Genomic DNA, 15,183 nt, shown 5'->3' on the forward strand with positions numbered 1-15,183 from the left:
TTTTTTTTTTTTTGGGTCAGGATATATAGTTTATATGTTTTTGGTAAGAAAATGACACGGTAATGACCACCACAGGCTAAAATATCAAACTTGCGAATCACAATAAGGCTAATTATGCTTGTAATTAATTAGTTTATATTAATCAGCCATATAAATTAGAATACGAGCCACCTTTTATATTGTTCGTTGTCGTTCCAAATGGTGCAAATTAAACGTATTTCCAATTAGCTAGGCATCAAATTAATATATAGTCCCAATATATACTGCTATACAGAAGCACGTACAATATATAAGAGCTCAAGTACTAGAAGGCAACCTTTGACCAGTACGAAGCTACCTACCCAGGAAAGATCGACACCACTTAAATATATATCTTAGAACAATAATGTTAGTTTTGGATGGAAACATATATAAATTTCATTATTAATATATGAGAATATGGGTCATACGAAGAATTAAGAAACTGATTATTAACTAATTAAGGGGAAATTATCGCAGGCATGGATTTTGGTTCAAGTGATAAAAGTTTGGTGAAGTATTATTTGGTCTAGTGACATCAGTCTCTTCTTTATAAATAAGATGTCGTGAGTCGAACTTACGATAAACTCATTGTAGCATTTTAGTTGTTGTTTGTTGATAAAAAAAAATTAGTAAAGGTTTGAACCAGGGAAGATATCAAGCTAGTCAATATATAGATAGAAACGCCAATTGATTACTGTAGTTAGCTAAACGTTTGCATGCGTTTGTCTACTTTTTCCTTGACAATACCATTAAAAAAGAGTTCTTCTGGTAATTATTCATTTACTTTGATAAGTTTGATTTCTGAAATCTGTGATATTCTACAGATAACTCAAACATCACTACTTGACGAGTAAAATTAACGCATTAGTTCTGTAGGTTATTATGTCACTTATATATATAGGTTGTTTTATTTAATTACCATGAGAGTTTGAGTCGAGACTAAAGACAACATTTCTACATCTTTGGCCTGCTATGTCCTACTTGTCACCCATAATTGAGCTCCCTAGTATTGGTGAGAGCCTTAATCATTTCTTTTGTTCTTTCTAGGGTTCATATAAAATCGATTCCTAACATTAAATCCATGCAACCATCGATTGCTAATTAGTAATTACCTAGAAAGGGATCGATTTTCTTTCTCTTTTCCAAAGAATTTGATTATTACACTAACATGCAAGCTAGGTACCATCGTTAATTACCCTTGCGCTTATTGATGCATGCATGCTACCTAACACTGACTTGATCAAAATAAGGTCACACAGGGTTAGTTGTTGGGTGCTAAATTTTAATCGAGTGTATGTGTTCATGATAGCTTACTAAACACGCAAAATCATCATCATCATCATAATATATGGAATGTCTAATCCATCGAGTTGAGGCCCCAGAGACTCTTAAGAGTGGTTGCATAATTAGCCTGTGTGATAACAATCCATTAACAACTTCTATTACTTTTCTTCAAAATAAGACCTATTTTTGTGAAAGTATACGCATATTGTTACCAACTGCATGCTAATGAAAAGGAAACACATATATTATTATTGTTAAGTGTCACACACACACGTATTGCTTGAGAAAACGAAACACCAAAAACAACCATTTTAAAATTTGTAAAGTCCTCGAACTTCAGCCTCGACATGCTGCCCGCCAAAATAGAGAGACAAAATGTATTGTTAAAATGTCCTTCTCCTAAGCTACCATGTCAAGTTTTGTAATGTGCAAATAGACATGCATGCCTCAGCTATTTCCTCCCCCTCTAGAACTTTTCCATGTTTGTGACCGACACATTTTTTCACCATGAGATCGATGAATTACTCTTCTTATTGCTCATTTGATTAATTACCAAGACTATATGACATTGGTAACTTTAACTTTCTTACTCTTCACGTCAATTAAGCTCGATTACATCACAAAATATATATGTTTTTCACCTATTATCAGTTGATTTAAGTATCTAGGTTGTGACATGATATGATTCAGTCTACCAATGCAAATAATTGGTTTTACACTCATATTCTGACCCGTATTACTAGGCATGTGAAAAACGTCATGTATCGAACTTGAGTGACTTGGTCTGATTTACAAAATAGATATGAAATTCACGTATATGCTTGATTTGATGATGAATTTTTAGCTACAAATGCATGTCTAGATTAATGCTAATTAAAGGGATCGATGATCATGGATGGCACTCTATCTTATCGATCTCTCTATGAATTCATCGGTGTAGAACACTATCCTAATACTTGATTTTCTACGATGATCGTAGTTGGTTTATAGCTTTCAAGTAAAGCTGGAATCCACGGCCGGCAGATTTTGTGTTACCAAGTTCAAAACCAATCATGGAAGAAAGATATATGCTTGTCACAACAGTCAACCAAAATGTCCCTTTCCTAATATCTACTTATTTAGTTTTGAAGAATCTACAAGACAATCAAAGCTAACGAAAATCGTGGGGTGCAACAATTCTGATAGAAAATGCACCTCCAACTTCCTTCAATATTTGACATATATATACAAAATGGCCTCCACTTAAGTCTTGCTTCACCATCTATCTACTCAATCCTCTAAGAGACTAAAGCTAGCTAGAGGGAGGCCAGGTCACTCTTGCTGCTTAGTCTTCGTTTCTGAGTTTGCATGTAATGATCATCATCATCATCTTCTTTAAGGCCTAGCTTGCTTTCATAATAAGCAGAAATCAATGGCCTTCTAGTTGAGTACGTACTTGGAGTTAGTGTTGTATTATAATAGTTACAAAGTGAAAATGATGTATGATTCAATACTTGCCAGAAGCTTCAGTCGGCATGAGCAGAAGAAACTAGGATATGGAGCCTTTCTTTGCTGCTTGTTCCTAGCATTGTGCTTCTGCACAGTGCTGAAGCCTAGTTTGAATCCTCTACCAGCTTGTATGTCCTTTCCCATGTCTTCTTCTTCTTCTTCAGCGCGCATTTTGTCTACTCCCTATGTAAATTATTCTTTCTAATCGACATGCATGATATTTTATGTTGATATTCATTTCAATTGCAGTGAATTTGCAGCGATCACTTGGTGTCAGAAACAAGATACTGGCACTAATGGAGTCGAACAACGAATCGAACAGCTCTGAGCATGTAGTGATCACAACTAAAGTTATTGATCGCATCATAAAGAACGAAGAGTTCAAGAATGTGAGTCTTATTCATGAAGATGAAGTAGAAGATTCTAAACAAGAGCAGAAAGATGAAAGCATTGCGGAGAGTGTTACTACTAGTCCCATTTCGAGCAGCGGTGACGATGATGATCATGAGACAAAGAGTAGGTTCTCAAAATTTCCTTCCCAAGATATTGATGCATTAAACTTAGATTGAAGTATATATTTTGCAGTTCTTGAAAGCTAATGATTTATATTCATTTTGCAGTTGTTGAAGTTGTGACAAAGACGGCTAGTGTGGAGCGAATTATTTGCAATGTCAAGCAACCAAGAACTGAATATTGCGAGGTCAACGGTGATGCTCGGGTGGATGGAAAATCTTCCTCAGTTATTGTTGCTTCATCTCAACTGGAGATGTCATCAGAGGGCAATGGCTCCTGGACTATAAGAACTTATGCTCGAAAAGAAGATGCAACAGCAATGAGTCATGCTAGGAAATGGTTTGTGAAACAAGCAAGTACAGATGATCCGGAAACTCCTCAATGTAGTAGGAATCATAATGTTCCGGCCATTCTGTTTTCAAGTGGAGGATACACTGGAAACCATTTCCATGACTTCACTGATGTGGTGATTCCCCTCTTCATCACTTCACGAAAATACAAGGGTGAAGTTCAGTTTCTTGTCACAGATATACGACCATTTTGGATTGAGAAGTTCAAAGCAATACTAAAAGGATTGTCCAACTATCAGTTCATTGACATTGACAATGAGCAAGAAGTCCATTGCTTCCCAAGCATAACCGTTGGCCTCATACGACACGAAAAGGAGCTGAGCATCAATGATCCTTCAAAATATTCACATACCATGAAAGACTTCAGGGAGTTTTTGAGGGAAACTTATTCCTTGAAGAAATCTAATGCTATTAGAGTCAAAGATGGTCAACGCAAAAAGCCGCGGCTTCTGATCATCCCAAGGAAGAGAACAAGGTCTTTCACCAATACAGGAGAGATTATGAGAATGGCGAAACGCTTGGGGTACAAGGTAAGTGTGGCAGAAGGTATCTCAGACGTTGCGAAATTTGCACAACTTGTGAATGCTTGTGATGTGTTGATGGGAGTTCATGGAGCTGGCCTCACGAACATTCTTTTTCTCCCGGAAAATGCAGTCGTCATCCAAATACTTCCGGTTGGAGGATTTGAATGGCTTGCCATGACAGATTTCGGCGAGCCTTCGCAGGATATGAACCTCAAGTACTTGGAGTATAAGATAAGCAATGAGGAGAGCACATTGATACAGCAATACCCTCTTGACCATGCAGTTTTTACTGATCCCTACTCTATTGGAAAACAAGGGTGGGAAGCATTCAAGTCAATCTTTTTGGACAAGCAAAATGTAAAGCTCAATGTCGATAGGTTCAAACCCACTTTGTTAAAAGCCCTTGAGCTTCTTCACCAGTAGGTCATTGTATGATTTCTAGAGGAAGAGGAAACAAACAAGGCCCTTTAGGTCATGTTACTTCGTGTAATTCTTTACCATTTCTATGCTTTTTTAGCCCAAGTGTTTCTCATCTCATTGGTTTTGAGATGTCCCTATTGTATAGAACTTGAGGAACAGGCATTTATGAAAATTTTAAGACGTTTCTAGCACTTCTGATAACAAATGACTTCTATGATATAGATATGAATGATTTAGTCTTTTACTAAGGGAAAACATACAAGAGATTAAGTGGTTGGTATATTATATACTCATTTAAAAGATCCAATGGACTAGGAGTCACAAGTTATGGAAGTTTGTCATAGAAAAAAGCCAAGCTAGGCAGATGGAATAAAATACGTACAGACCAGGCCAAAGCCCTCATCTCTTCTTTGTCATCATGTTACATAAACATTTTGCATTTTTCATTTGGGTTCTTGTGGCGTATGGAGATTCACAACGGACTGTCCGAGTATGAGCTTATTGACATTGACAAAGAATTAGAACAAGTCCATTGCTTCCCAAGCGTAATGGATGGCCTGAAAGCATCTCGCAAGGAAATGACCTTTGATCCTTTTGAGATGTTCATATTCTATGAAAGGCGTCAGAGAGTTTCTATGAACCACATATTCACTAAAAAGAGCCAATGCAATCAAAATTAGAGATGGACAGCATCAACTACACAAGGCTCGGCTTCTCATCTTATCAAGAAACAGAACAAGATCTTTCACAAATACAGGCGAGATTACCGAGATGGCAAGAGACTTGGGGTACAAGGTAACTGTGGAAGAGGCTGACAGGAATATATCAAAATTTGCAAATATTGTGAATTCTTGTGATGTGATGGTGGGAGTTCATGGAGCTGGCCTTCTGAACAATCTTTTCCTACCCGAAAACGCAATTTTCATCCAGATAGTTCCAGTTGGAAACTTCGAATGGATTTCGACCACATACTATGGAGGGCCAGCGAAGGATATGAATCTAAAGTATTTGGAATATAAGATAAGCAATGAAGAGAGCACACTGATACAGCAATATCCACTTGATCATGCAGTTTTTACTGACCCTGACTCAATTGGAAAACAAGGGTGGACGGCATTCAAGTCAATCTATCTGAACAAATAAAATGTAAAGCTTAATGTCAATAGGTTTAAACCCACACTGCTGAAAGCCCTTGAGCTTTTGCAGCAGTAGGGTATTGTTTATCTAAGTTCCGACGCACGTTATTCCTTCTTCTTTCCTAAACAATTTCACTTATAACATGTTAGACTCATGTGGCAAGCATTGGTTGATGTCTGACCAGATAAAGAGAAATTGAAATGTATTACAAACATTCTTTTCGTTCCTAAATTGCAATTTCTAATCAAATACTTCCCGAGGAGGATTCAAATGAATGGCAGCAAACTAATTCCGAGAGCTTTCAAGAGATATGAATTTGAAGTATTTGGAATACAAGACAAGCAAGGATGAGAGTATACTGGAAACTCAAAACTATCCGAAAAGACAGAATGTGAAGCTTGATGTCAATAGGTTTAGGCCGACTTTGTTGAAAGCCCCGGAGTTTCTGAATCCGTAAGCAGTTGCTTATTTTCTAGTCATAACTGATAACAAGCTCCTCCGGATACCATTTCCTTCAAGTAGATATTGCCATTAGTCTCGCTAATGAGCTTAATGATCTGTATGTATACCAGTCTATGAATGTTGCAACGCAGTTCATATAGCTTGATATGCTCTTCTTTACTCGAACACATAGACACAGTACTTAGCAGATTGAATGCACTGATGTTTTTTAGGGAGAGAATGCGATAACCTCTACAACACGGTTTAGTATGATAAGAAAACTGTATTACTATGTCATCTATCAAGCAAAACATTCTGACAAAATTTGGGTTGTAAAGCGAAACAAGAAAGACATGAAATGAAAAATGGTAATGCATTGATAGAAATAAATAACCAGGTCTTGTATATTTTCCAACTTGGAACCTCACGGCTCACTGGTGTATGTCGCCTAGCCACAAGGTCTAGTGCAAGGTTCCTTTCCTCCTATATAATAATTAAGCGACATTAATGAGTTGTTGCTTTACAGATACCTCTTTAGAAGGAAACGTAGGACTTCCCTCAATTTCTATTACTGTGGTCTCCAAAACCAATATATACATACGAGCAGCTCCATGGCAGATTAGGAAGCAAAGATCCATGTGATCCTTTGTAAGATGCAGAAAGGCCTGCGTAGAATAATCTACAACTTCTACAGCCAAGGTACTTCCCCATGCTCCATAAAGAATGTGCATAACTACCCCTTTCCAAAATTATGGGTGGTTCTGCCTGTAAAGAATATAATACATTACCCCTTTTAGAACATCGGTTCGCAAAGGTAATCAATCACCGATCCTTTACTCTGATGTAGCTTCTAGACAAGTGGCAGTTCATCGCCTGAGAAGATTGACAAACAAATTTCTTTCACCCAAACCTTTCATGTTAGACCGGCGTCCAGCATCTTTTCCCTGTTACTGCTTAATACCAAACTCCATCCAAAGAAAAGCAAGGCTTAATGCAACTCTGAGAGCAATGCTTACCACCACTATATGAAAAAGAATGCTCAACTCCACTTGGCAATATCTAATGAGGTCGTTCTACGGATTTTCTTTGTACTCTTCTTTAGAAGCATTGACATATGGTCAATATCTCTGGAAGATGAATGATTCTCGCCCTTTAACCAGAGCACAGCTTCAGCAGCTGCTTCCTTCTCTGCTTCTTTCTTACTATTGCGAGGCTCCCCTACAAAGTTCAACCCGTTGAAGATCACTGTGGAACAAAACTGGTTGTTTTTCAATTGTTTGGTTTTGTAGGTGGGAGCTTCATGACCTACTCTGACAAGCAATGTTTGCAGCTGACTTTTGGAATTATTACCCCCACTATTACCATTATCGCGAACCCTCAAGGTGCCTGGTCCTATCTCTTTTGTTATCTTCTTGGAGGGTACTGGCATCTTGCGGCCATAGACAAATCTTCCATCACATCGGTCTTCAGAGACCAGTAATCTTAGGGCTGCTAGGAGGTTATTATGAGATTGCATGTCCGATTTGGGATCTAGAAGCTGTTTTGAAAGAACAGACCACCATGTTAGCATTTAACTATAAACTGAGTGATGCATGTGTGTGTGTGTGATAGAGAGAGCAGTGACATGCGACCAAAACCAAACATGTATAGCAAGTGCATTGAATTCGAGAGCTAACACAAATGGCGAACCTAAATACAAACCTTATTATGAATCAGTTCCTCAAGTTCCCTCTTCAAGCTAACATATGTATTTGCTAATGCAGGATTCATGAAAAACTCCAAGTATCCTCCCAACATCTTCAGGTGTCCATCCTACAAAAAACCAAGTCGGAGTGATAAACATATTTTCCATCAAGAACAGAATCTCGGAGAAACAAGCAAAGCAAAGCAAATGAACATACCAGCCCACCCCTGGAAATGTTCCCTCCAAACAAAAGCAGCACAGAATCAGATACACCAGTTGAGTCCCGGATGAATACTGAATTCACTTTCACCTTTTCATTGAACACTAGCCATGGATATGGAATTTTAGGCACCGTAGCATTGACTGAATTCTGTTGATGCAAACCAACAATAATTATTTAAAAAGGAATACCTTGAATCAATGCCACAAAGAAACAAGAATGTAGGGTTATAGCCGAAGGCGAAAAATTACCGAGTATAGAAGTACTTGTCCATCTTCCATCGTTTTCAACGAAATGGACTTCTCTTTGTTCTGTGGAAAACAATTGTACACATCATACACCATATATGAGATAAAGCGAAGCCATCCTCAAGCAAACCAGAAATGCAAATGAATATGAGGATCATGACACTTTGTATCTAAATGTAAAGACTGCAGACACCTTTTATCACTCTTTTTGTTCACTTATAACACCTTTTCTCTGATCTTACCAAGAGAAGGAGACAGCTAAAAGGAACTATGAGTTTCTACTAATGTGACAAAAAGATGTAACAAAACTAAATATATACCAGCATCGTAAGTTAGGCCTACCAACTTACCACAACAGAACATATTCCAGGAAATAATCCCGCACAGATGATTGCTCGGATAAGATGTTCATCATGGCTCAATGTATTACAGTTCTCGGTGTTGTCAACCAAACCTGCATCCTTGAGCAAAAAGAAGAACTGCTTCCGAAGAGAGTCAATGGCTTTTAGAGTTTGTGCAGAAAGAAAATTTCTCCAGCAGTACTCATAACCAGATTGTGATCTTTCAGCATTTTTCCAGCCATCATATGCTCGGATAAGAGCAAGATGATCACTGCTATCACGGCCAGCGAATTGCGCTTTTGCCGATTCCGCAAGCTACAACAATTGAAAGTGAAAAGGTTATTCGTCACCATATGCTTGTTGATTTCCTATGAAAGAATGGGAAAAAAAGATCCGCCAATAGGGGAACAGAGTACTTGAGAACAATATAAACTTATTCATTGCATATCCAATACTCTGAAGATAAGTGGGTACTATAAAAGTCCACATCCAATTCAGTATAAAGTGTGATAACATTTTTCACAATCTTCAATAGAACAGTTTGGCACGCCAGGGGTAGGGGAGACATCACCAAATACACAACAGAGCAAATAAAAACTTTAAAATTGTTGACATGAATGCAATGGCATACTCACATCCTTCTTGTCATATGGCATCATGAATGGATCTCTCATACTCAGGCCTGCAACAATAGTCATTATTGGATCTAAACAGTTGAAGATAGCCCCTAATATAAGCATTTTCCCAAGTTTTGGCTCAACCGGAAGCGTTGACAGATGGCGACCTGCAGAGCATACAATAAATATAAGATATCTACTTGCAGAAAAACCAGTTGCACTCCTTGAAAACAGTTTTAAGGAATAATATTGTGAAATAACAGTTATTCATCACCTAATACTGTGAGATCTTCATTTTCATCTAAAGCCCCAATGATCTTCAAATAATCAACAGCATTTTGAACCTACAAAAACAAATAGAACTCAGATAACTAACATGAATATCTGCAAAGCAATTATGAAAACTCAAAAAAAAAAAAAATAATAATAATAAATAAATAAATACTGACAAAACTATCTATGGAAAAGAAAATAGTCATGTGTATGCAGATAGGAATTTACCGACAATGGTTCCGGTGACTGCAGTGCCTTAGAAAGGAACTCAGCAATACTTCCAAGCTGTAGACTCTTGATCTGTAAACATAGAGACTGCAGAGGCGTCCTCAAAAGTTCAGGCAATTGATAATCAGCAAAGGCATCATATACACATCGGGGATAAAGATGGTAACACTCGCCAGGTTGAACACGACCGGCTCTTCCCCTTCTCTACAGATACAAAGGGGCTAAATTAATATTGCGAATCCATGTAATAGATATAACTGTAAATACAACATCATAAAAAATCATAACAGTAAACAAGATTTAAGGTTCCTAGATTTACTCTCTTAATTACGTTAAAACCAATCTGAGACTTGTTTGCTACATTTTCCCTAAGTATTCACAAATGTAATGAATAACAGAGAAGGTATGGTACATTTTAAGAAAGAGAACTAAAACAGAGCTCAAAAAGGTTATTTAGCTTACAAATTATCAACCTTAAAAACTATTGAGAGAGAGAGAGAGACGAGAAAAGTTAGAAGCTGTTCATTTGCGATTCCATCAACTAAATTAAATATTGAATCTCTCAAAACTGCCTTACCTGCCGGGACGCAGCCTTTGATATCCAGGATGGAAGCAAACAGGGAGTGTTATTGAGTGCATCATATGATGTTTCTTTCGCCTTTCCACAATCAATCACAAATACTACATCATTGATAGTGATACTGGTCTCAGCCATGTTTGTAGCCAGAACGATTTTCCTAACCCCATCTTCTGGTTTATCAAATATCAACCTCTGTTTACAAAAAGAATAGAGAAATGAATTACTAAAGACCAAAGACTACATGTCAGCACACAAACCAATGCACCACTACTGAAACTACAAACCAGAAAGAATTCAAAAAACAAAATTTATTAGTTCCATGTTAAATTGTTGAATGTGACTTCAAAAGATTTATCCAATATGTGTGAAGCTGTGGCAGCTCACTTATTATGACATTCTTTTGCATAACTAACAGCATCAATTAGTCTGTGTTGAAGGACGTTTTTATATCAATTTTGGATTAAATTACAAAATAATGTCATAACTTAAAAAAGAAATGAAAAAAGTAACCCGTTATAATAACAGTGATTGTCACAATAGAGTATTTAGGAGTGACAGTCATAAGACCTGAAACACAAGACAAACCTTCAAAATCACACTTTCACTGATCAAAGTTTTATGAATCTGAACCATGCAATGATTAGCATATCATTTTAGACAAAAACCTTCATCATTATTTAATAGATGGAGAAGATCAATATATATATCTATATATATATATGGATAATTTAATGAATTTTCCATCACTAGAAAAAGGTAACACAACTATATCCATTGAAAACAAGACTAAAGAACAGTGACAGCACCTGTTCAGCACTAGGCATGGAACCATGACATGCAAGCAGCAGGACCCTATTAGGATCTCCTAAAAGAGGATGAGATTGGAGTTGATCCTTCAAGGAGTTTATGTCATCCCAACCAGTCATAAAAATCAAAACAGCACCAGGTCGTTCTTTCCTGACTATGTGGCAAAGCACGTGTTCAATAAGATTAAAACCAATGGAGTCCGGGTTCCAACATGAAAGAGACTCCTGAGTCCTTGGACTGTACCCCCTAAAGTCAGCAGCTTCAAGTGCATCCTGTTTAAAAAGGCACGAAAAAGTCAAAATACAAATCCTAGACCTGAAAAAAATTAAGATACAAACTTTTATGTACCTCAACGGTAGATGCAATTTGACTCTTCCTCTTTTTGAAAGCTTGAGCTTGTTTCTGCATTTTCCACGTCTTATCTTGACCATAATCATCAATTTGATTATATTGATTTAACCGATATCCAGTCATTTCTAAAATATTCTCCAGAAAATGTGCTCGGACTGGGTATGTAAAACCCTGTAAGCAAAGCCGAATTCCCAATTAAAAGTTAGTCCAGTATACCTTATGAGGAAATGACATTCCTTTCAATAAGTATATAAACAGCAAAAAAAAAATTGTGGAACCAGTCACTGCACTTACAGGTATATGGATCATTGGAGCACCATTAAAGTACGAGGAGAAAAGCTCAGCATTTAAAGTTGCACTCATCAAAATCAATCTCAACTCAGGGCGATGCAAGAGAAGTTCTTTCAGAATGATAAGAAGAAAATCTGACACAAATGCAAAATGTTAATAAAAGTATAATTTGAAAACCAATTAACAAAGATAAATTCAAAATGTTACCTTCATTCATTCCACGTTCATGGATCTCATCAACAATGACATGTGTAACACCTTTCAACTTTCTGTCAACAAGTAATCTCCTCAATAGTATGCCTGTGGTGCAAAAAAGAAGCCGCGTGTCCCTGCCCTTCATTCCTTCCAGCCTAACTTTATAACCAACCTTTCAAGGAAAAATGACGTAAATTCAGAATTTAAAATTGGCCAGAAAAAGTTAAATGATCAACAATCCGAGCTGAAAATAAAAATGAACTAAGGCAAGACTAAAATTTGAAAGTAAACAAATGACATCAAGAACTCACTGATTCCCCCAGATTCTCCCCTCGTTCTGCAGCAACTCTTTCAGAAACAGACATGGCAGATATTCGTCTAGGTTGAGTACAAATAATACTACAGACACCTCCACGACCAGCTTCAATCTCAGACTCTAAAATGTACTGAGGAAGTTGTGTAGTTTTACCACAACCTGTTTCACCTGAGACAACTATGACCTGCTCACAATCAGAAACGTAAGTTCAGTTAACCACCAATACACGCAGAAATCAACCAACCAAAACTCTGCTGGTACAATATTCATCTAAAGTTGTACCCCAAAAAGTCTGTATAACATGATCCAAAGATGGAGATATCAACCATATTAAGGAGCAAAAGCAATTGGCCATACCGAGTTCTAAAAATCAAAACTCACAACGCACCTGATTTTCAGATACGGCTTTTAACAAGAAATCTTTCTCCTTATATGCAGGCAGACTTCTACGAAGTTCAAGCATCTTTTGACCTTCGACAGATTCCTGTAAAAGATGATATATTTTTAACAAGGATGCTTAAAAAGGATAAAGAAAATAAAATGTTACCAAAATGCAAAAGGGCTGGATTTCCAGCTTGCACAACTGTGGCAAAAGGGAAGAGCAATGACCTGCCATTCTTGTTGCTTATTCCGCAATCGCAAGCTTCTCTGCTGAAGAATTCTCTCCATGGCAACACTATTCTGTATTAAGGGTTCCTCCTGCTCGTAGAGTCCCCCATTTTTAGCTATACTTCCATTACCATTTGACCTTGACATTGAATTATGCGACAAATTTCCTCTGTTCATTGGCTTTTGAGAAAGATGAGCTCTGAGATGAGCATCAACATCTTTATGCAGTCCAAAAGGTAAGACGACCTGTAAACGCTTCAAAAAAGTTAGATCAATACTATACTTGGAAAGAACTACATGCAAGACTGTCAATTTATAAATGTGCACAATATTAACTAGTGTTAAACACAAAAGAGCAACAAAAAAGGGAAGGAAGTACCTCTCTCTGTGGTCGCCTATCATCCAGATCAGGTCTGTAATTTGGCTGAGGGACTTTACTAAAGACTACAACCTTTGAATACTGACGGCTGGTTGAGAAATTTCAAAATCAGATAACAGAAAAGGATGTAGAACAAAGCCAAACTTAACATAACTATAAACTTGTTATCAGATAGAAAATTTACCTATATAAACCCATCCCTCTTGCCAGTTCTGCAAGATGATCAAAATCACGTCTGTCCTTCCTTTCCCTCGACACCACTTCTTGCTCATCTTTGTTGCGAACAAGCATGGTCAACTTCCATCTCCACTCATCGATGTTTTCAAGAGTCGCACCAGTCTACATATCATCAAACACACATAGCATTTCAATTCCAGTATACAAACATGTACTTAACCACTAAAAGGTCCAACATTTACATCAAAAAAAGTTCCAGCTTCACTGCTCAAACTAATGCTCTATTATCAACTTCGAAAATGCCGATTCTAGTTCGAAAATTGAAACATTGAGTACCTACACTATCCATTAGTCTGGCTAGGATCAATAATGAGCTGAAAATTCGATGCAATTTTGCTCAGCTCAATCGAAACCGAAAGCAAGTAATCAAATGCTGAAGCAGAGAAAGACTCACCATTTCCCGGCGAGAACTCTGACCCGACGACCCGAATTCACGGTCCGAATCTTCACTAGCCGAGGCGTCCTGGTACGCAAATCTCCCGTACCCCTGCTGCCGCTGGTGGCACCAGCTCGGCACGGCGGCGTCCTTCCGCCGCCGCGCGGGCTTCCAATCCGTCGACCTCTCCGCCGCACGCGAAGATGACATGCACACGACGTCAGCGGCCTGGGCGGAGTTCCATCGGAGCAAGCCGGTGACGGAGTGGGTGTGGTAGAGGGCGTTGTTGGTGTTCATGAAGCAAGAGAGGAGAAGCGAGGGGCGGAGTAGGGCGACGTGGCGGCAGTGGCGGAGGCGGGGTTTGAGGGACATGGTGGCGGTGGTGCGGATTAAGAAGGCGGAGCAAGGCATGGTGGTTATGGTGGTGGTGAGGAGGGAGTGTGGTTATTTCAGTTGGGGAAGTTAGGGTGGCATTTGCTGAAATTAGGGTTTATGACAGAGCTGGGTTTATCATGGTGGTTTTGGATTTTGGATTTGGTTAGGAAGAAGTGGCGCTCACACCCTCTGCGTCACCACTCTCGACTTGAAGCTGGAGAATTTTTTCTGTTTTTATTTTTTATTTTTCCATATTTTTATTTCATCGAAAACAAAATACACAGGTACTTTTCCGTTAGTTGTAACAAAAAATGAAATAGACATGGTGGTTAGAATATTTCCTTTTCCTTTAATATCTTGTTAAATTTTCTGGATTTTGGAGTGTATTCGAAATGTCGTAAGTGTCATGTTTGTGAGTTTCTTTCGTTATCTGTGGTTTTTACACCTAGTAGTTTGTAATTAAAGTTGTAACCAAAAATGAAAATGCACACGGTTAGTAGTTTTTCGTTTGTATTTCTTATCAAATTTCATAGATTTTAGAGTGTAATTAGAATACGACACGTGAAATACTCGTGAGTTTCTTTCGTATCTATAGTTTTCACACCTGGTGGTAGTCTGTTATTAAACTAACAATATGAGATTTTTAAGCAGATGAGCTGTGGTCTATAGGTTAGTTTGTTAAGTGAACTGAATAAACTAACAATGTGAGATTTTAAGCTGGTAAGCTGTGGGATTATCTGTTATCTAGAATACCAACATCTTACTGATTACATGTTCAAATTTCACACCAAATTACCAACTACAGAAAGAAACAGACATTCAGACACAAATTTAGCAACATCAATCCAACACAAGCAAATAGATAACAGTGCTAAGAA

At 37.8% G+C, this 15,183-nt stretch overlaps 2 protein-coding genes and 1 pseudogene across 2 annotated transcripts; 2 read left to right on the forward strand and 1 right to left on the reverse strand.

Moving 5' to 3' along the window:
• The first annotated feature begins 2,558 nt into the window (after nucleotides 1-2,558).
• Nucleotides 2,559-4,778, forward strand: LOC101292121. Its single transcript, XM_004299513.1, has 3 exons — nucleotides 2,559-2,921; nucleotides 3,043-3,309; nucleotides 3,414-4,778. The coding sequence occupies exons 1-3, from the start codon at nucleotides 2,780-2,782 to the stop codon at nucleotides 4,601-4,603; spliced, it is 1,599 nt and encodes a 532-aa protein (XP_004299561.1). The 5' UTR covers nucleotides 2,559-2,779; the 3' UTR covers nucleotides 4,604-4,778.
• A 286-nt stretch (nucleotides 4,779-5,064) lies between these two features.
• Nucleotides 5,065-5,812, forward strand: LOC101298802 (annotated as a pseudogene).
• Nucleotides 5,813-6,533: 721 nt separating this feature from the next.
• Nucleotides 6,534-14,341, reverse strand: LOC101299095 (probable ATP-dependent RNA helicase DHX36-like). The gene is made up of 19 exons (XM_004301221.1): nucleotides 13,949-14,341; nucleotides 13,502-13,656; nucleotides 13,318-13,405; nucleotides 12,939-13,184; nucleotides 12,718-12,813; nucleotides 12,325-12,513; nucleotides 12,026-12,185; nucleotides 11,822-11,952; nucleotides 11,525-11,698; nucleotides 11,176-11,448; nucleotides 10,367-10,561; nucleotides 9,790-9,993; nucleotides 9,563-9,632; nucleotides 9,307-9,455; nucleotides 8,681-8,986; nucleotides 8,334-8,393; nucleotides 8,080-8,232; nucleotides 7,880-7,990; nucleotides 6,534-7,715 (listed from the first exon to the last, which is right to left on the reverse strand). The coding sequence occupies exons 1-19, from the start codon at nucleotides 14,339-14,341 to the stop codon at nucleotides 7,218-7,220; spliced, it is 3,651 nt and encodes a 1,216-aa protein (XP_004301269.1). The 3' UTR covers nucleotides 6,534-7,217.
• Between the last annotated feature and the right edge of the window lie 842 nt (nucleotides 14,342-15,183).

Source organism: Fragaria vesca, linkage group LG5 (genome assembly GCF_000184155.1).
Source record: "Fragaria vesca subsp. vesca linkage group LG5, FraVesHawaii_1.0, whole genome shotgun sequence".
NCBI lineage: Eukaryota > Viridiplantae > Streptophyta > Magnoliopsida > Rosales > Rosaceae > Fragaria > Fragaria vesca.

Excerpts from the sequence above, each read along its gene's own strand:
- LOC101292121 (XM_004299513.1), top strand. The coding sequence starts at position 2,780 with ATGATGTATGATTCAATACTTGCCAGAAGCTTCAGTCGGCATGAGCAG. Across the intron at positions 2,922-3,042 it reads TTTGAATCCTCTACCAGCTT|TGAATTTGCAGCGATCACTT; the intron begins GTATGTCCTTTC and ends TTTCAATTGCAG. Across the intron at positions 3,310-3,413 it reads TGATGATCATGAGACAAAGA|TTGTTGAAGTTGTGACAAAG; the intron begins GTAGGTTCTCAA and ends TTCATTTTGCAG.
- LOC101299095 (XM_004301221.1), bottom strand. The coding sequence starts at position 14,341 with ATGCCTTGCTCCGCCTTCTTAATCCGCACCACCGCCACCATGTCCCTC. Across the intron at positions 9,456-9,562 it reads TGAAGATCTCACAGTATTAG|GTCGCCATCTGTCAACGCTT; the intron begins GTGATGAATAAC and ends TATGCTCTGCAG. Across the intron at positions 7,716-7,879 it reads AGGAACTGATTCATAATAAG|CTTCTAGATCCCAAATCGGA; the intron begins GTTTGTATTTAG and ends CTTTCAAAACAG.